At 26.3% G+C, this 23,088-nt stretch overlaps 1 protein-coding gene across 2 annotated transcripts; it reads right to left on the bottom strand.

Moving 5' to 3' along the window:
- Positions 1-2,398: 2,398 nt before the first annotated feature.
- Positions 2,399-22,411, bottom strand: LOC136089406 (leucine-rich repeat-containing protein 59-like). Of its 2 annotated transcripts, XM_065815375.1 has the most exons (12): positions 22,035-22,411; positions 21,578-21,708; positions 17,217-17,275; positions 16,329-16,414; positions 12,281-12,347; positions 11,943-12,125; positions 11,384-11,413; positions 11,112-11,184; positions 10,403-10,482; positions 7,026-7,081; positions 3,549-3,722; positions 2,399-2,672 (listed from the first exon to the last, which is right to left on the bottom strand). In XM_065815375.1, the coding sequence occupies exons 1-12, from the start codon at positions 22,206-22,208 to the stop codon at positions 2,601-2,603; spliced, it is 1,185 nt and encodes a 394-aa protein (XP_065671447.1). In that variant the 5' UTR covers positions 22,209-22,411; the 3' UTR covers positions 2,399-2,600. The 2 variants fall into 2 exon arrangements, with proteins under 2 accessions (XP_065671447.1, XP_065671448.1); XM_065815376.1 differs by lacking the exon at positions 21,578-21,708 and having other exon boundaries at positions 22,035-22,200.
- Positions 22,412-23,088: the final 677 nt, after the last annotated feature.

Genomic DNA, 23,088 nt, shown 5'->3' on the forward strand with positions numbered 1-23,088 from the left:
CATGTACTAGAATGAATGTTTCATTTTACCTTCTTGTATGTCTTATTGTTGATTAAATCTCTGTAGAACTGTTCAGATTCCTGTTGGTTTATCTAGGTTTCAGGTGGAGTTTCAATCCTCTTCAGGAGCAGTATATCTTTCTCTAGATCATTCCAGACTGACTTGATTTTTTTAAACAGCTGGTTATCTGGTCCTGTAAATTTACTACTTGGGTACATCTTACAGAAGTGAGTAATATGACGCTCCAGAACATGATGTCGGCAGGCAAGGAGAAGAAGTGGCCGTCCTAACTTTTCTGACATTCTGGTATTTACACCTTGGGGCCTTCCAGTATTTGATGCAGTGGTATCAAAATAGATACATTGTACTTGGTTAGTGAGACCATAATTCTCTAGAAGATCATAAATAGCAATGAACTGCTGTTCTCCAGTCCCTAAATCAATAGGAGGAACACCTAGTAATTCAGCTTTCCCATTAACTTTCACTAGTACAGCAAGTCCTGAGTAAATGAAATATTTCCTGTATACTCTTTTACTATCTTTCCATCAAAATGAACAGAAATCAATTTATGACCAGAGTTGGCCAGGTCTTGATGTTCTGTCGAATCTTTTCAGCTTCTGAATTGATCACATGTTCTATGGCTCTGAGAGAAGATGATTTAGAGACAACATATTCACCAACATTTCCTCCTCAGAGAGCTATTACACTGGTTATGATAGTAGTGTGCTGATTCACTGAAAGACCTTCACCTGCAGCAGTTATAGCAGTACGCCTGAGAATATCTTTAGGTAAAAGCACACTATTTTCTTTAGCCTGAACATTTGTGGAAACAAACTCATCCATTTCATCACTTTTATCAGCATGACCTGCATTACTTAATGAATCAACAGAAGTATCTAATTCATCATCATCTTTCACCAACTGCTCATCAGATTTCTCACTCACATCTCCACAAACCTTTTTAGAAGCTCACTCAGCTGCCTTTTTGAAGCTGGTATCGGTAGGTCCTATGTAACCTGTACTTTTCTCCTTTGTATTTTTAAGAATTTGATATCTTCTTTCTTGGCTTTAGCTGTTCTTTTTCTGCCCTGTTGTATGTCTTCAATTAATACTTTTATGTTATATCCTATCCAAAATACCTTCTTAAATTCTGTTACAAAGTTTTTCTTCTTCATGATTTTTGCTTGTTTTTCTCTATTCCTATGAGATTACAGCTTCTTGTAGTTATTCAGCAATTTTTCAACTTCCTTCCAAAAATGATTAATGATGAAAGACCTATAGTCAAGTAATTACAAATTATATTAACATTAATGAAACAAACTTGAGAGAATTCTGTACATCATGAGTTTTATACCCCCAAGCTTCCAAGGAACCACCAGCTTAGACAGACAGACATAGCTTAGACAATACAGCAGTGATTCTTATCTTCTGGACAGATTTGTGTAAAACTGTTTCTGTTGGTACAGCAGGCAAGATTTCTCAGAGCAGCATAAGGTATGATTTTACGAAGGCGAAGATAATACTGAATAATCTCTTCTTCTGTGGCAAATTGCTTAGATGGAATTGAGTCCCTTGATTTAACTACTAAGAATATTTCATCGGGCCTCTTGCTTTTTTTTCCAGGAATTTTTGGCGTTTTATCTATTTAATTATAAAAGAAATAATAATACATAACATAATTTAACTTTATATATTTTCATATTTAAGAACAAACATATTTCTTAGAACTTCACTTATATTTGTTTTGCTATTAATTCAAACACTTGATTGACGTCACTTGCAGTCTTATTGCCAGTTTTGAATAAATGTGTACAGTTGTACTCAGTACTGTGGTACGCTGAGAAAATACGTGGGTTATAGAGTACATTGAAGTCTAGATTGTCTTCTTACTCATCTTAATTAACTTTAAACTATCTAAAAATATTATTTATACTGGTAAATGATTTTCTATCTATATTTATGAGATTTTAACTGTATAAAATGATAAAAATGTCATCATAAGAAATTACAAAGAAAATGATTGAAAAGACATAATAGTTCGGTTTTCCTAAGTTTTTCAGGTTCATTCAGAATTTTTACTTAAAAAATTTCATTTAGAGTGCATTTTTATTTGTTTCTATTACTCATTCTGAGTTTGCTGATGATTTTTTTTTCATTGTTTTAGGGTGGCCCACGGGCGTTGAAATTACCGAAAAATCGACAAAAATCATCAAAATTAAAAAGTTTAGGCCCTGTGGGCCACCCTTGAACATTAACGAAAAAAAAAAAAAAAAATATTTAAAAACAATATCTGGGCATCTTATAAGCTTCCACTCTTGTTAAAACTTTACAATGACCCATTTTTGAACCACCCTATTGTTGGGGCACCTAAAACAAAAATTACAAAACCTAATTTCTATGGTTACCATTTACTATTTCATAACACTCGTTTTATTTATGATACTTTAACTTATTACACATTATATTAAATATATTATTGATGTATAACTTATAAATTACTATTTACACACACACACACAAATTTCATACAATTTATCTTCAAGCTACTTGTATACACATTTTAATAATCACATAAAAATACAAATGGTAAACCCTTGAGATCACGTAAAAAAAGCTTTAAATCTGTATTCTAACGAGCGGTTTCTTTCTAGTTCTTTTTGAAGATTCAAAGCCTGAATAAAAAATTAAACTTAAATTCAAATATACAACTGAAAAATAACTGAAAAAACTAAAATAAAATCATTTATTTTAATTTTAAGCTAAACCAAATTCCAGTTTTTTAATTATCGCAATCTTATTGATACTTCTACATTGATTAAGGGCAGCAATCTTACTGACCTCGCTACTTTATACCTTCTCAGATTATCTTTCACTACTAGCCTCTCACGCAAAAAATATAACAGACCATTTCAAAGCTAGCATCTACTAAGGTTGCCTCTCTTGCCGTTGCTTGCCATTTTCTTACTCCTGATTTCATTCTCTTCCTCTATAGATTTATTTCTCTTATTCATCCCTGTATAGAATACAGTTGTCATATTATGACTGGTTCTAATGAGGACTTGTCTTCTAATGAGGACTTGTCTCTATTAGACAAGGTCTCAGAACGCATAATAAATCTTGTTGGAAATGCTACATCTCAAACCTTTATCCTATTGTCGTAAGGTTGTATCTCTTTCTTTTTTCTGAAAATACTACTATTGCTCAAATAAGATACCATAACTTGTTCTATCAACCAAAACTCAACTCCCGTGACTCATTCAATAAAATTGCATCCTTTAACTGTAAAAGTTCCTTGATGTACAAAAAACTTTATTCATCTAATATTTATCCTCTAATCTATGTGCTTTAAAATTCTCTCTCGTTTTCATGTTTTATAATTCTCTCTCGCCTTTATATTTTCCTGACTCATACAATTTAAATCTTTTGTCAACCGCTTTCTTACTCTTTAACTCTATACGTTAGTTTTAATTTAATAAATGGTTGCTTGCAATCTTGTTAGGAGTCAACTTGTTTTTAAAAAAAAAAAGACTAAAAATTAAATTATTTACCTCATTTAGGTTATCTTCTGCACGCTTCAATGCTTCATTTGCATCAAGTAAAAATGCACTCTGATTACTGAGTTTTAATTTCTTAACATGCTCGTGAATCTGCTGTTCTATCGGATTTTGCGAAGAATTTGTGTTAATTTCAATTTTTAATAATTCATTTGCTTTTTTAGAACTCTTAAAAGAACATGCACAATATAAATAACACATGGGAAAATTCTTGAATATTGAATAAATTGTAATAATAGTAAACTTTGACAACTAATTTTAAATAAAAAATAAGTTTTGAATGAAAAATTACTTATTAATTTCAGATAACAAAAAAAAGTTTTATTCATTTTTAACATTTTTAGAATTGAGTTAGGCCACCATTGGTATTAATAACTTTAGCAAATCAATTTTTTAATCAAATTTTATCGTATAATGATCAATTTGAATCCAGGGTACCTAAAATATGATTTACAGTTTTCTTTTTTTTAGACATTATGTGTCAGTATTTTTGATCCAAAATAAAAAGCCCACCAGTGTTCAATTGGATTAAAATCTGGACTTTGATCTCGCTATTCAAATAACTCAATTTGCTTTTGTTAAAATAACTTTTTCATAATTCCATAAACTGCACCTTTCCCGACCGACTCCAATTACCATAATGTTTTCAAAAAAATGTCATGGAGGAAAAACCAATAATCGATAAAGGATCAAAAAATAATAAGACTTGTCGATAATCACTAAGCTATGCAAAAAGATTGTGACATGTTTTTCTTCAAAAAAAAATTAATAATAATAATAAAAAAAAATCTAACATATTTACATTGTTCATAGCAAATGCAAAACGTAAGTTGCAGTTATTCCTGAGAAACAATTTTTCTAGAATGGTTCTGTCATCAAAAAATTGAACAAAATAACATTTTTTGGGGGTTAAAAATTACTTATTACATGCAAAATTTCGAAATGTTTGTTTTCTATTTTCAACCACGAAAATTGAAGAATAAACTAGAGTAAAAATAAAAGTGTTTGTATATTGATTTCTTAATGTTATCCCAAGCACAGTGAAATTGTATATTGATTTCTCAATGTTATCCCAAGCACAACCAAATTGAGTTGATTGAAAAATTTATGAAAAACTTTAAAAGTATTTAGAATGAAATAGACAAAAAAATTTATAAAACATGAGAAAGTTTAATTTAAAGAACTTATTGTAAATGAACCTTAAATTTGCAACGAGTTCCTCCATCAAAATTATTTGTAGATCTCTTAACAAGGTCTAAGAAAAGAACTAATGAAAAATTAGGAGTTACCAAAGAGAGGCTGTTTCATGCCCTCATCTCAACAAACAAAGAAAATAAAAGATGCCTGATGGAATTGATAAGAATTAAAAGTGATAGATTTTGCAATATATCATGCTCAAAAATCTACTCACCAGAAGAAGCTCTTGCCTCAATTTTAGACTGTAAAATGAGTAGGGCTGAATACCAAACTATTTATCAAGAGGCCTTAAATAAACGTTGCATATAATATTTTGTTAAAAATTATATTGTGAAAGCTAAAAATGATTGCATACAAGATTTAAGATGTATACAAATAGTAATCACACTGCAAATGATTTAAATGGATTTAAAGCGGATTTAAAGCAAATTTTTTTTACAAGAAACCATTCCATTCGAAAACCCACCAAGACCAAAGGTTTGCATTTGCTAAAGAAATATGTCAACATACTGTCATCATTATGGAAGAAATTGTGGACTGCAACCAAAAACTTATTTTTGTGAAGCTTGACGGAGTTTAAAAAGTATCGAGAAAGAAAGGTGAAGCATTCACACACAGTGAGCAACAGTAAAATTCGGTAGAGGTATTATGGTGCAGGGATTGATGGCTTGAAACAGGAAAGCTTGAGTTTATTGATGGAATTTTGTCAACATTTTTAATAGCTGAAAAACTACAATTAGGAAAACATTTTATCTTTCAAAAAGACAACAAAACCAAACACTTTCAAAAGTCAAAGAAAGCAAATGTCTTTCATGAAGCAGATTGAATTACCTGATTGACCGACTAAAAATTTAAATCTCAATCTAATTAAACATTTGTGGGCTATTCTGGATTAAAAAAAACTGAACCACCTCAAAATAAATAAAAGCTAAACATTATGCAAAAAGCTTGGACTCTGATACAGATACGACAAATACATTTAATTTATTTTTTATAAACACTTCTTTAGCAAAGAAAGTTAACCAAAACAATTTTATTTTATATTATATTAAAAATTTAGACATATATTAAAAACAAACTTTCATGATTTTTTAAACAATCATTCTTACTAAAAAAAATCTTTAAAAAAAATGATTATTATTAATTTATTCTATATTATTACATTATTATATTAATATTATATATTATTATATAATATTAATATAATATATAATAATAATAATAATAATAATAATAATAATAATAATAAGAACAATAACAGCAACAACAAAAACAACAAAAATTGTAATATTAGTGATAACAATAGTTTTCTAATAATCATAGAAAAGCAACTCCCTTTTGCAACACCCTCTCCCTTTTGCAAAACTCTCTGTCATCTTTAAATTCCTTTTTGAATTTATAAAAGCAGCTTATTTTTGAAAATCCATGATATTGAAAATATAATAAAAAAACCATAACAGCTCATTAGAACAAAAAAAAACCGTTGTAGCAAAAACTTTAAAGTGTTGCAATTAGATATACAATTGCAGATTTTTCCAGATATTTTTCTTCATAAAACTATGAAAAACTTTTAAATTGTGATTTTCATCAATATCATAGATTTAAAACTATGTAATTGTTTAACCCAAGTTTTAAGCCATAAAAAATCTTTTCATTCTCCCAAATGTCATCACAACTGAAAAGAAATCTAAGAAATCAACATAAAACATTTTATGAAGTTCTTAACTATTTTTAATTCAAACAACTTTATAGATACTCATAACCAATATTATAAAATGAACTTTATTTTTAAATTTTGACATCACTTTTTTATGCATCTCTAACTTTATCGTTGACAATTTTTTCTCCAACAAATATGCTAATTTTGATCTTTGCCTCAAATGCACAAATAGAAACCTTTAAGCCTAAAAATATTCATTAACTATTCCTGGCACTACCATTTAGTAAGTTCCAAGTTTATAGAAATGTTTGTCTTCTTGCAAGTCTTGCAAGAAGACAAACATTTCAAAATCATTGATAATATCTCATATGCACATGAATAAGCATTACTTCAAAGATTTGGCAAAAACAATAAAAGAAAAAAATCATGTATTTCCGCGAATATAGATTCAGTGAATATGAATAAATAATTTTCTAACTCACTCTCAGGTTTTATGTTTTTTAACGTGATGTTAAAACTCTTAAAATAATATAAAATGTAAAATTTAGAAAAAAACAAAAACCTTAGTTTTTTAAAATCTTAAACTTTTATAAGCAAATTTATTAAATACTCACTACAGTGTTTTTTGAACATTTGGAAGGAAGATCATTACCATATGGCATGTTTATCTCTAAAGATTAACATTGTTGTAAATAATAGTTGTAACAATAATGTAATTGGTTATTACAAATACATAAAGATATATATTAAATTCATAAAATTTCTTTAAATCTAATAGAAATTCTGTCAAATTTAATAAAAGTTCTATTAATTAGTCTCATAGAAAGTTTTTGAATCCAATAGATTAAATCAGTAAAAATTAACAGCAAAAGTTGAACTAAATTATCTTTTTGGTTTCAAGTTCTATGGCATAAATATAAAAATTCTTAACATTACAAAAGTAAAACAAAAGACTTGAAGAAATTCAATTCTAATGTATATATGTATATTTAAATATACACTCTATGTTTACAAATAGGCAATGATGTGAATCTCGTTTTATGATTAAAAAGTTGAAATAAATATTTAAAATTAATGTTATATTAGCTTTGACACGAATGAACTTCATTCTTTTAATGAAATTCAAAAATAAAGCAAATAAATAAAAAGTTCAAAAATAAATTAAATAAACCCTAACGTTTGACTTGTAGTAATTATGTGTGTGTGTGTGTGTGTGTGTGTGTGTGTGTGTGTGTGTGTGTGTGTGTGTGTGTGTGTGTGTGTATATATATATATATAATATACATTTTATATTTATATATATATAAATATAAAATGAGATTTAATTGTTGAATTTCAATTCAATTCAAAGTCATAAAATGAAATTCACATTGTTGTCTATTTGTAAACATCGAGTGTATTTTTATTATCATTACTATATTGAATACTATGCGTATATCTCTGCGCTGATGTAATTCACTCAATTTAATGATTTTTCCACTGTATTTTTGTGTTCTATACAGAAAGCTAATTAAAACATTTGTTTTAAACTTTGTAACAGTTATAGATCAACTGTCATGCATATTGAAACAATTTAAAAAATATTGCATTACTATTGAAATATATAGAAAATTAAAAAAATGGGTTAGAAAGCAGAGTTGTGTTTTAAAAATCAAGCTGTTATGGTTGCATTACCTTAGGTTAATCAGAATTGAAAACTGTTTCAAAAACCAATGCTTATTAATATGCATTAATACTTATTCTAAAAGCCCTAATGCAACAGGGAATAATAAGGACAACTTCATTACCAAAAACGAAACCATACTTGTACTGCTCTCCAAACTTGCAATGAATTTAACTCCATACTAGAAATATTAGTATCTGTTTCAACAATACAATACCTTTGTAACAACTATTTGCAAGTATCGGAGACGATTTTACCAATAAAACAAGGGGAGGTGAATCCTTAAAAAGTATCATTCTCCAATAACATACAATTTCTTGTGGAAAAAGAAACTTAGGTCTTGTATTAATTTTTTAACAGAATAACGAACTTAAACACACATCTGTAATCTGCCCACAACCAAAGAAAAACAACTTTTGACTGGTAGTACTAATGTATAAAAAAAAACAACCTCTCTTATAAAGACAATGGTTTTAGGCATAACCCAATATGCTACAAAATATGCAACAATTTTCAGGAATAGTAAATTACTTTGGAGAATGTAATCACTTTGTATTAAAACTTTTATGTGCAACTAAGAGTTGTATATTTATACACACACACATTTAGGCAACATGCTCCTTTTATGTAATTAATATTCAATCCAACAATATATTTTTTAAAAGAATAAAAAATTTTATAGGATAAATTTTAAGGTCCCCGCCAGGCATTTAAAACACCTAACATTTTTGCCCAAAATCGAACTGCCGGGAACCCTAAAAATTACATAAATTTTTTTGCTTAAACTTATTTTCATATAAATGATCAATTTATAAATCCATTTGCTAGTTTAATTTCAAAAACTGATAAAATATGAAACACTCTACTACACATACTATTTATCTTATTTCAAAACCTTTCAAAATCTTGACTAACTGTTTTTATAACTGTTAGTTCATTATTAATACATTGTGATATATATCATATAATGGTGAAATAGCATCTACACTGGTAATATCAAATACTGGTATGTCATGATCTTGCAATATAATTTTTTCACAAGTTATTTTTCTGTTTAGGACAGCATCTTTACTACTAAGTCAGAAAGTTAAAACCATTAATTTAATTACAAATTAATCGTTTTTTAACAAAACCACAAAAATGCAAGTTTAATTGACCAGAATGTTTTTAAAACATTCTGAATGCATTTAAAACATTCTGAATGCTTTTAAAACATTCTGAATGCTTTTAAAACATTCTGAATGCTTTTAAAACATTCTGAATGCTTTTAAAACATTCTGAATGCTTTTAAAACATTCTGAATGCTTTTAAAACATTCTGAATATTTTTAATAATATAAACAATGTTTTTATTTTTATTTTTTTTAATAAAATGTTTTTATTTTTATTTTACTGTAAATCATGCATGGAGTGTTGCTACATCCTGACTTGCAAGGGAGTGCTGCTACATTGACTGACAAATAGCGTGACTCACAACGGAGTGCTGCTCATCAACTATCTTTTAGCCTGACTTACAAGGGAGTGCTGCTACATCAACTGAGGGTTTGGTTAAGGTGGGCAGTCTATCAAGTAATAAAAAAAAAATTCCGTCTTGCATTTTAATTTTTACTTTTTGTCAACAAAATACGGAAAAACTTTCTGACAACCAGTTCGGGGTTATATATATATATATATATATATATATATATATATATATATATATATATATATATATATATATATATATATATATATATATATATATATATATAAATACACACATATATAGAACTCTTATATGTTGTCCGAAAGTTTTTTCCATATTTTGTTGACAAAAAGTAAAAATTAAAATGCAAGACCGGAATTTTTTTTTTTATTAAGTGATAGACTGCCTGCCCCAACCAAACCCTCAGTTGATGTAGCAGCACTCCCTTGCGGGTCAGGCTAAATTTGCGTTTTGTGGTTTTTTTTAAAAACGATTAATTTGTAATTAAGTTAATGGTTTTGACTTTCATCCAACATTTGCGTGTAATTAAAAGTGACATGTATTATATATATAAAAGTGACATACATATATATATATATATATATATATATATATATATATATATATATATATATATATATATATATATATATATATATATTATATATATATATATATATATATATCTATATATATATATATATATATATATATATATATATATATATATATATATATATATATATATATATATATATATATATATATATATGTATGTATATATATATATTTATATATACATGTATGTATATTTATATATATATAATGCAAATAAAAGATAAATAATATAATAAGTTTTCTGACTGATAATTGGTGTCAAAGTTTGAATTTCTTTTCGCTTTACTTTTTTCTTTGTACGCCAATTACTGAGAATTTCATTATTTCTAAAACAAACCAAAAAAGTAACATTTAAGTAACTTTCCTTTACTATTAAACTGTACACATAAACTTAAATAGTAATAACAATAATTTAGACATTGAAATTATTTAACAGAGTTGTGATTACCATTTGTAAATCTACAGTTGAAAAAAATTAAACATTTTAGAGAACAATAGTAATCTAAACACATTTTAGTGAAGCGGACCTTGTTTAACCATGTTTGTTAAACATCCAATTTAATTTAAAACTAAATTGTATTTAAGGAAATAAATAGGTACAAGGTGATTATCTCAAGCCCTTTTAAAAAATGATGTTCAACTATTCCAAATCTCACATACATCTCAAAGAACACCTAATATTTAATTTTTTTAAATCTCAAACACTAATTAAAAAATATATAATTAACCTATTTTAATTTCACACAAATTAAAAAAGGTTGATTGGTTGGACACACATCTTAAAAAAAAATATTGAGGTAACTTGATATATAAATTGTTACATATTTTCAAATATAAAACTTTTTTAATTTCAATTCAACACTCAATATTTCAACTTCAACAATTTTAAATCTGCTTTAAATGCAACTTAATTTGGAAACCTGTTTTTTAATCTTAAAAAATTTGAAACCTTTACCTGATTTTTTTCAAAGAGTCTTCTTTTTGGAACTTTATTTTTTCAATATGGGTCATAGAGTTTATATTACAATCTTTAGGGATGAATGAATGATTGCAAATAGTTGTTAGATAAAAAAAAATAATATAAAAATAGCATGAGAAAAGTGATTAAAACTGCAATATAAAAAAAAAAAAAAAAAAAATGTACAGTATATAAAGCAACAAACAATTAGAAAATTACAACTATAAAATAAATTAGAAAATTCAATCAAAATCAACAAAATATAAAACCTTTATCATTTAAGTTCTTTTTCTTTTTTGCTTTTATATAAAAATGAAAAATAAATGAAAGATTTAGAAATATATAAAAATATATTAGAAAAAGTTAGATTAGACTTTTACTCCATTCATACAGACAATAAAACACGTTTTATTATAAATACGTATTGAATTGTTATTGTAAAAAGGTGTATGAAGCAACAATAAAACAATAATGCAAGGTTGCTATGTCAATATAAAAAGCTTGTGCTAATATAAAATAACCTCGCTAATAGATTTTATTGATTTATTGATGCTTTCATAGTTAAATATTAAACATTATCATTTAAAACATAAAAAATGCATTTAAAATGCATTTTATTGTCAGTGTAAACAGGGTATTAAACAAGCTAGATTAAGTTATCATATCATATAATGAATTAGAAAAAATAGAAAATAGAAATTTTAAATTGGTTTTTCAAAAGTATTAATTTTTTAAAATCATTTAGTTATGCTCCCTTCTATACTTAGATCTGCACTACAATAATTAATTTACTATGCTGAATATTTGAGTAAAGATTTTATTGGTTACATGTTTGCTGATTTGATTGGTGACTTTCTTTTTGTTTGTTTAAACCTCTTTCTTTATTACTTTTTTCTGTTATTACCATTTTATCATTGCAGAAATGTTTTAAAGATTGATCTTCAAAAGATTCTCTAATATCTGGAGAAACTAACTGGCTTGAATACATCATTTCATCTTTACAGTCATTGTCTAAATATAAAAAAATTAAAAAAATATAACATAAAAATATAATCATCAACTATTTGCTAGTAAATCATAATTGAAATATTACATGTAGTATAAAGGAGCTTTTCTGAACACAAAAGCAACATAAACTATGGAAAATTTTTTAAACATCTACACACCATCAAAATGGCAATTTTTAGCTGAGTCTTGATAATGCAACTTTTCTTGCAAAAATTTCAAAATACCCTAAAAAATTAAAAAACTGTGGTAAGTAATAAATTAAACAAATAATGAATGAATGAATGAAAAACTAACATTATTGTAGCTTATGTAAAACTCAATGAAAAAATTGTTTTGAAAATTTTCTATTAGATGGAAAAATTGTTAGCTACAATTTTTCCATCCAATAGAAAATACACAATTGTTACAGCTAAAAAATATTTTGCAAATTGAACTCACTTACTAAAAAGTAAAAAATAAAAAACCACATAGAGAAAGAATTTCAACAACATAAAAAAAGTAATTAGTAGCTCTTTTATTGTAATGGCTCTTTAGCCTAGGAGATATATATATATATATATATATATATATATATATATATATATATATATATATATATATATATATATATATATATATATATATATATATAAACAAGGATTAACACTTTTGTTATCATTGCTATGGTATTTAAGGCAATTCTGAAAATTAAGTATGTTTTAGTTTTTTATACCACTTGCTTGTTCTGCAACTAAACAGATAAAATAGATTTTATTTTGACTTATTTAAGTCAAAATAAAATCAAAGTATAGTAATGTATAGCAATGATAAGTAAAGTAAAGATGAGTGAAGTACCAAAGTGAGTGAAGTACCAAGGTAAATGATGTACTATGGTAATAAAGAAAAGCAATAAAATAACTTAAGTAGCAAAATAAGTAAAATACAAAGGAAGCAAATTTAGACAAATCCCATTGCAACTAGAATAATATTTCCTTTTTCTTAGAATCATAGTGGTTGCTTACAGCCCAACAAGGCTGCAAGCAACCACTATAAAGTTGGGAATTGTAAACAATGAATAGAGTTAAAGATATAAAGTTGGGAATCGGTAAACAATGAATAGAGTTAAAAAGCAAAGAAATGGTTGACAGAAGACTTGAAAAGCTGTAGGTTGTATGAGTTAAAAAAAACATGAGGATGGGAGAAAAAGTTTTTAGAGCATGCAGATATCTCTACCTACATGCTCTAAAAACTTTAAAAACTGTATCTCACAATAAAAGCATGAAACTTTGCTGAATTAAGATTCAAGTGAGAATGAATTTTGGTTTTGAGAATTACTTGGTAAGCAAATATTTATAGTTGATTAAACATGATCAAATATAGTACTATATTGTAAATGTTTCAATTTCAAATTTCTGCTAAGTAGAAGCATGATAAGGTAGCAGCAAATTTTTTTAAAAATATACTTTGAACCCATTCCTTTGTTACAATTTTTTCTTCAAAGCTGAATCCTGCAACATTATCAATTGTAGAACAATCTTTTATTGTTCTACAATTGATAATTTTAGAGCCACATGTACACTATAATGTTATGATTTTGCACAATACATACATATATATATATATATATATATATATATATATATATATATATATATATATATATATATATATATATATATATATATATATATAAATATATATATATATATATATATATATATATATTTTAGATGCATAACCACATATCAGTTAAAAAACTAAACTATTTTAAGCAAAATATGCGTTAAATAAGACAAAGAAATCAACGAACTCTCATTTATGTTGAAATAATGTTAGAAACGATTTGAAACATATATGAATATATAAAATATATAATAATAACATATAATATAATATATATTGTTTATTATTACTATTACATAATATAATAATAAATAATATGTGAAACATATATTACACTAAATTTATTTGTTTTATATAATTTTTAAAATACTAAATTTAAACGCTTTTTCTATGTTTAATAATCCTTTAATATAAACATAAATAAATATATATAAATAGATGTAACTTTAATAGACGTTGAAATTTTTTTTGAATCTAGACGCTTTATGGAGGCTTGTTCTAAATTTTATTCTAGATTTTATTCTGAACAAAAAATCAACCAAAACTAAACGCTGTTTCAATACTTATAATTTATAATTTTTTCTTTATTAAATCTTTTCTTTATTAAAATTTTTTCTTTATTAAATCTTTATTAACTTGATAAGCCATTTTAGTCCAAGCACTAAAACTGATTTTACTACAGGTTATTAGTACTATAAATGATTTCACTTCATTACAGGTTATTAGCTCTGCACATCCACTAATCTTCAGTGCAATAAATATTTCAATTGAACTCTTCAGTTTGCAATTTTTCAAAATAAGCCATACACAACATTTTTACCTCAACTTCATTTGTGTTTTCTTATTTTTTCTATAATACAAAAAATAATCTTTTCTTCTTTTACCTATTTGAGGTACTTCTTTTACCTATTTGAGGTGTGTACACTGAAACTATAAACTCTGCAATAACTAATCTTAATACCATCACTGATTCACTTGTATTATCATTTTTCTGCTACTAAAATACCATCAAATGACACTTCAAATCCAACACACCTCTTGTTACCGCAAACAGCATATGATTTTTAAACTAATGTGGTTTTTACAACTGCATATTTTTGACAAAATGACACATTTTTAACTGTTTAACAGTTCAAGAAACTAAGTATTTTTATTACAACATCATCATTATGAAAATAACCATCTAAAGTTAATAAGCTCCTCCAACCTTTACCCTGTTAAAGTGCATTTTTCTCTTAGATTCTACTTTTAATTATAAAAATTTTAATTAAACCATGTTGCTGTCTGAAATGACACTAGTAAAAATTGCAAGTATTTATTAATACTAACATAAAAGTTAATACAACTCTATAAAAGTAGTTATAACTACTGCATAACATGAATTAATTTAAAAAAACAACTATACTTTAGTTTTTAACTTCAATAGGGTTTTAATAATTCTCAACTTTTGTCTGTAGAAAGTCGCTCAGTATTTAATACATTAATTTAAATTTCAAAAACTGAGGGTTTTATACTTAAAATGTAGAATATTTTTATGGAAACTTAAAGGTTCATGCTTATTGACAACCATAAAGCCATGAAGTGCATGTCAGATAGTTAGACCTACAAAAATCTTGACCTATTAAGCTGTTCTACAAAAAGAACATCTACTAAAAAGTAGAACTAATTTTCAGATAACCTACTGAGGTCTAAATTGTTTTCAACTGATTACAGTCTTTTTTATTTTCAACTGATTTGTGACTTTTTCGTTTTCGACCTATTTTATAGATTTTCTATTCCAACCGATTTGAGATAAATTAATTTTTAACTGATTATCTGGTCTGTGTTTTTAGCGTTTTTTTTTTATTTTAAATATGAACTTCTTTTTTTTAAATTAACAATCAATAAGTTTTCCAAGCATTCATCGAACCTTATACCTCCTGATTCTGAAGACAGAGTTTCAACCACTTTACCAACCAAGGCTGATCAAATTGGGCTTGTATTAAAATCAACAACAAAATATACAAAACACATACCAGAAAGATGTAGTTATAAAATTGAAAATACAGTAGGTTGAATATTCAGTAGGTCAAAAATTCAGTAGGTCAAAAATACAGAAGGTCAACGATTTAGTAGGTTGGAAAATTAGTAGTAAATGTTTTAATTAAGTGAAAAACGTCATACCATTTATGAAATTTCAAAATTAGGTTGAGTTATAGACCACCATGAAGTGCAAAATAAAAAAAAGTTTAAAAATTGAAAACTATATTTGACTTTCAAAATTGTTTAGTATTAATAAGTAAGTGAACTAAAATATGGGAATTGAAACATGGGAACTAAAAGAATACAATTTTGCATCTTTAATTAAGTAAAATATTATTACACATCAAAAAACTGAAAATATTATTTAAGAAAGAAAAACCTACTAAACAAAAATGGCAAGATAAAAAATAATTGTTGACATCAAAAATAAATTGCTTCTCTTATCATTTCATACTGTTGAACATGATCAGAACAAATTAATTAGTAATTAAACATGAAACAAGAAACAAATGAATCATTAAGTAAACAAGTATACAAAAAAACAACAACAACATAATAATAACAATTACAAAATTTTCTTACCTTTACTCCAATCTCAATAACATGTTTTGGTGGAAATAATAAAGGGTTGTTTGATAAATTTAAACCGGTTAAACTTGTAAGATATCCTGAGCAAATAAAAAGCAAAAAAAAAAATTTATTCATCAACATAAATTTTATTTCACTTTTTCACAAACTAGATAAAAAATTAAACTTGTATCTGGAAACATCACCAATACATAATTTTTTTACCTTGTTATTTTAAACTACAATTTTTTTAAAAAAAGAAAAGAAAATTCTATCATTCAATTTCATTAAAAGTTGACTTTCACAGGAATAACTGACAAACAGGGCTTCATCAAAAATTCCATTAAAAATAAATTTGCTTTTAAAATGAAGTTTTCTATTGTTGATAACAATAGAAAACTTCATTTTAAAATGGTCACCATTTTCTGATTTCTTTCTCCTGAACTTATTCTTTTATATTTTAAAGCCAATGAAATTTAGTTTCCTTTTATTTTTATCAAACTATAATTAAAATTTATTTCAATAAAAACGCATCTTTAATATTATTTTAACTAAAAATAAAACAGCTTTAACAAGAACATCTAGGAGTTTTATAAAAGCTTTGGTAGCAAGATTAATGAGTTTTATAAGTATATTTTTAAAACTATTGATATTAAATTTAAAAAAAAATTGCAACTAATAAAACAGTAATATAGTATAGCTTCAACTTTTTCCCTGTACATATTGTGTATGAATGTTTTTTCTCCACATTTTCTGTTATATAGACAAATAAAAGCTTTTACCAAATAATAAAGCTTTCACTAGCACAATGCTTAGCAAATATCTATCTAAGTTGTGTAAAAAATGAAAATTCAATTTATAAAAATCAAACTTTTTTTTTTAATAAATAAAATTAGGCCTTACCAAGTTCCAAAGGCAATGAAGAAAGTTTATTGTTTTCTAAAAGCAAGTTCTTCAGGTGGCTACAATAGAATCAAATGATTATATATATATATATATATATATATATATATATATATATATATATATATATATATATATATATATATATATATATATATATATATATATATATATATATATATATATATATAAACTACACTGTAATTTTGAAAAACTATATAACAAAATATGTATAATCTCACAAAAAAATATCACATTTAAGAGTAATTTTATAAAAAAAATAAAATTTTTTTGCTCAAAAGTAACTGAAAAAACTAAATGTGCCCTTTAAAAATAATTGTCTCAACAAGTGATATGTTTTCACCATTTTTTGATGATTTCTGTTACATAATATATTTGTTACAAAATGTTGCAAAAAGTATATAATCTGTACTTAATTCTAGTACTTTGTTGGAAATCTTTTTAATTTTCTCTCATTATGTAGTCAAAGATGTTCAATTCGAAAGGGTTCAGGTCCAGAAATTGTTATGACCATTTTAAGACTCAAACTTTCTTTTGACCAAAAAATTCTGTGACTAGCTTGGAGGTGTGCTTTAGGTTGTTGTTGTTTTGAATTATCAAACCAGACAGCATGTTGTCCTTTGCGTGTGGCAGCATTATGCGCTAATTTTTTTTTTTAATACATGCTTTTATTCATAATGTCTTGAACTCAAACCTACTTCATCACAGCTAAAACATGACCAAACTATTACTGAATTAGAACCAAAGTTATTGATTTTTGACTCAATAGTACTTTTAACCATTGCTGTGCTGTCTATTTGACCATTGCTGTGCTCAGCCCTGCTCTACAATTTTTTGCAGAAACAAAAGATTTTTTAATGGGAGTACAATTTTTTGCAGAAACAAAAATTTTTCAACGGGAAAAGAATTTTTAATGATTAAAAAGGTTGTTAGTCTTGAGCAACACTTAACTGTTGCATAAGAGCAGGAAAATTTGATGTGATTGTGTCACATCAAATTGACATTATACATTTGTGTTAAGGTGTCCCATATCAATCAAGAAAAAAAATTCATTAAAAATTTGATGCAACCCCTTCTAAAAGCTTCCTTATGGTCCCCTAATAATACCTGAATTTTCTATGTCATTCAAATAGTATTTAGAAGTTCCCCAATGATCATGAAGATATCTAAAATATGCCTTAATTGTGATAAACAACTCCTAACCTAAACAACTGTTATAGTTTTTAGCCTCATAAAAACTTGTCTGTCAAGGTTAGAAAGCTCTGTACCAGTAGAATCTAGATTCGACTTTTTGTACACTGTGTTATAACGTTGGTAGGTATAGTTTTATAAAAAAGCAAGAAAAAATCAAACAAAAAAAACATATTTGAAATGTGAAACATCAACTTCAATCAGGTTGGACCTGGTTGAAGTTGATGTTTTACATCAACCAGGTTGGACCATTTTCTTTCAATTATTTAAATATCAAAATTTAAGGTCAAGTGATTAAACCAAGACACACTCTGAATGCATCAGACTACATCATGAATCTACATCAGACTACATCATGAAAGACACACTCTGAATGCATCAGACTACATCATCTCAAACATGAGATGGCAACAGGCCATCCATAACAAGTTGCAACCAATGGTGAAATCCAAAAGTGTACAGGCTCCATTAAGTCAGCATTACTTGATGTTGTAATGTCAAAACACATTCCAATGACTAGTGAATTGCACTGCTCTGACTTCAAAAGTTCAAGAACTGCCTCAATTGATGCCTTTCTTGACTCAGAAACTTTAGCACACCCAGAAATATAATACTTCCATCAACAAGAGAGAATATCAAAACTAGCAATCTACCCACTTAGTATTTCACCAGAAACACTAGGATCACTGTTGATTTGCAATTGGTTGTATTTATTATATATACTGCTAACAATTTTGGTCAAAACAGTGTATTTATGCTATTTTTTGTTACTAGGAGTTGTAGAATTGTTGACAAATGCATCAATTTCATCATCCAAAGAACTGGATGTTGATTGACTAGACTGATGCAATTTGATAAATTCTATTGTATTATTGTCATCATCTTAACATTCTTCAACTTCAGTTGCATGTACAAACTGATGTTTCACCAACCCAATGTACTGATAATGAAGATCTTTAATTTTATAAATGATATCGAATGTTAATACTGAAAGTTAAAATGGATTTTGCTGTTACTCTGAAAATAATGAAAAAATTTTGTTGTGGTATATATTCTGAGTACTCTCTTAATTAGACATGTAACGAAGTATATTTGTGACAACAACTAATAAAACTAACTAATATTCTGCTTATAATAATAATTAGGTTCTTCACCTTCATACTTTTTTAGCACACACTAATTTATATATGATGTTATTAACTTAGCTGCAGGAGGAGGAGAGAATTGTTCTGGCATAAAAATAATCAAGCCAATTTGAATTAGTAATTTGACTTTTTAAAGATCTAGATTGCATATAAGAAAATAGAAGAGCAACAAACAAATAAAATGTGTGCAATAGAACTATGTTGTTCAAATTTATTGATCTTTATTAAAGATGCTTCACATTTTAATAAAATTGATTGGATAAGATAACAATTTACACAACTGTTTGAAAGCTTGATATTATTTTTGTCTAATGTAAAAAAAGTACAAAAAAGGTTTAACCAGCAAGCAGCTTAAACCTTTTAATTTTTTCCATAAAATGTAAACATTCCTTTTTTTATAAAAAAAAATAAAACTGAAAAAAGTTTAAAACTTTTTTTTTTACTAATAGATTGCCTGCCCAAACCAAAATGCTCAGTTGATATAGCGGGACTCCTTGTATGTTCTACCAATTTAGTCAGTTGATGTATGTACATTTTCTGTATGACCTACCTATTTCCACCTAGGTAATGTATGTTCTACGCTCTTTGTATGTTCTAGCTATTTCAGTCAATGTATGTATAACCTAGTGCTAATCCCTAAATTAGTTAATAGATAAATAAATAAAAACATTAAAAGAAAACAAATATATAAAATAATAAAAATAGCAAAACAGGAATGTTTTGCTATTTTTATTATTCTCTCTCTCTCTCTCTCTCTCTCTCTCTCTCTCTCTCTCTCTCTCTATATATATATATATATATATATATATATATATATATATATATATATATATATATATATATATATATATATATATAAATATATAAAATTCCGCTCTGACAATGCATTAGTTACTGCAGCCCTATTTTGTAAAAAACAAAAAATCAGCATAATTCAACATCTTTTATAACAAGTCTATGTGTTGTTTGTGACTATGAGTCACAAACAACACAAAGACTTGCTATAAAAGTTGTTGAGTTATGCTGATTTTTTGTTTTTTACAAAATGGGGCTGCAGTGACTAATGCCTTGTCAAAGCATTAGTGATATCAAAGACTATAACTTCAAGTATCTATACATTTCTAAATTTAAAGAATTTACTTTTTTCATTCCATTTATTCCCAGTAGTTTCTTTTTTGGTGTTTTTTCTTTTTTTCAGGCATTAGCACTGTTATATAGTAAATACAATTAAAAAAGGTGATCATGATGATATTAACACTGACCTGACATAAGTAATATTTAGTTTTGTTTTACTTATTATTCTTATAATTAGTAATTTATTGGTATCAGCCTTTTTTGTCAAGTGGCACGGTATCAGCATCAGCCTAAAATGTGTAATCAGTATTACTTTATATCAACTTTTTGGTACTGCATACAATAACTTATTGTGTTCAATATCTGATTTTTTTTAATGTTGAAAGTCTAAAAATAGCAGAAATAAAGTATAAATAAAGAGAAAATACTAGCCCTGTAGGTGTCAATAAATGGTGCATACATTTCCCATAGATTTTAAAGTTTTACTTCACATATCATAATGCAACAAATTTTAAGGGTGAATAACTTAAGTGAGATAAAATAAATTAAAACCTATTTTCTTTTTCTTTAAAATAATTCGAACTATTATTCTATTATATTCGAACTATTATGTTAACTGCTCTAAAAATTCAATAAAAAGTAAAGCAAACACAACAAATGTTAAAAGAAAATTTCCTTAAAACTGGAAATTAAAAACTCAACTTAGCTAAAACAAGCAAAATCCTTAGAATATAATCGTAAGAAACTAAAAAAATTGATCATTTTTCAAATATTACCTTTTGAATGTTTGTTAACTTATTTTGAAAATTTGTTAAAACAACATCACAAGGTTTTTATCAAAATTCAGTGAATTTGTGAAAATAAGTATAAAATAAACAATTATAATTACTAGTAATTAAAACTATTAAAAAGCCTTTTTAAAAAACTCACAACATTTTTGAGATATTTGTAGGTAAAGATCTAAGATTGTTGTTTCTTAAATCTAACCATACCAACTGTACAAGACTAACAGAAAATATTTCTGGTATCACTTCTATTTCATTCTCTTCCAAGCTGAGGAACTGAATAATAATAAAAATAATACTTTTAAAAAAAACTAGAATTTAACAAAACTTCAAATCATCTTTTCAAAGTTTACATAATATTTTAAAATTCAAATAGTAGTTTAAAAATTTCCTGTTGTAGTTATATCTGCAGTGTAAATGTTTCTTCATAACTATTATTTTTAATATAAACAAATAAAAATAAACTTAATATTAACATTTAGCTAAAATTAAATTGAAATCTAAGCAAAAAGTATTAAAAATTGCTAGTAATAGAAAAAATGTAACAACTATACCAACTAATTATTGATCTAGATTTTTTAATGATAAATTAATATACCTACTTGCAAGTGTTTGAGATCATAAATTTTATCTGGAAGAGATATCAACTTTTTTTTACTTAAATCGAGCTGTTTAGATTGAATTTGAGCATTCCAATCTATTACCTTTTCAATAGTATTTTGCGTAGTATTTTTCTGATAAACATAACTAAGCTCAGCCTGTTTTTCGTCCCCCATTTCTTTATTTTGGTAACCATGGACATAAGTAACCTATCTTGTAAAGCTAATGTCGTTAGAAATATCGGCAGGCATACGACCGCCACTCACCAACAAAAATAAGCGTTTTGCAGACTTTGTAAAATCAGAAACCAAATGGTTGACGAATACCAAAATTATACCCTGTAATGTAGATGGAACAAGAGTCGTACTAAATATAGATAGATTAAATTATGGCCGTTAATACCGGGATGTTGATTAAAAAGGTTAAGGGGGGGGGGGGGGAGGGGGAGGGGGGAGGGGCTAAAAGTCTCGCACTTTATAAAACTTAAAATTCTTATAAACCTCCTTTTTACGTTATAAATTAAGAATTAAGTCGTAATTTAAAAAAAATATGCAACACTAATTAAACTTAACAGTAGAAAACCATAAAGAGCCCGCTTATCAACTGACTTTATATATCTAAAAAAAAAAGTGCTAGATTGTTTTAAAGATGCACCTCTAAGACATTTTATTACACTTACATTTAAAATTACTACTCCATATTGTCGCAATCCTTCAACATGGCTGAATCAACAATTCAATAAATCAAGATTTTAAGAACAGCAATGTCTAAAAGCAATAATGAAGCGCATCGAATGTCATATTTGCGAAAATCTGAATATATCAAAGAAAACCTGATGCAATTGTTGATTTTAATAAATAAAGACAACCCAGTGAATTTTGAAAGATTCTTTTTTAACTTATAAGCCAACAGGAAAAAACCAAAGATGTTGAAAGTACAGTTCAGATGCTTGAAACACAGTGTAGCGGGTGCTCTGTAGCCGTTGTCTTTTAAATTCCATTTTTTGAACAAAATTATTCATAACATAATTATAATCATAAATATCTTAAACAAACA

This window comes from Hydra vulgaris, chromosome 13 (genome assembly GCF_038396675.1).
Source record: "Hydra vulgaris chromosome 13, alternate assembly HydraT2T_AEP".
Lineage (NCBI taxonomy): Eukaryota > Metazoa > Cnidaria > Hydrozoa > Anthoathecata > Hydridae > Hydra > Hydra vulgaris.

Bases quoted from the DNA above. Each gene is read 5' to 3' on its own strand.
- LOC136089406 (XM_065815375.1), bottom strand. From the start codon at position 22,208: ATGGGGGACGAAAAACAGGCTGAGCTTAGTTATGTTTATCAGAAAAAT. The intron at 21,709-22,034 runs GTAGGTATATTA...ATTATTATTCAG, and splicing joins ATGATCTCAAACACTTGCAA to TTCCTCAGCTTGGAAGAGAA. The intron at 7,082-10,402 runs GTCAGAAAACTT...GTTAATCTTTAG, and splicing joins AACTTTGACACCAATTATCA to AGATAAACATGCCATATGGT.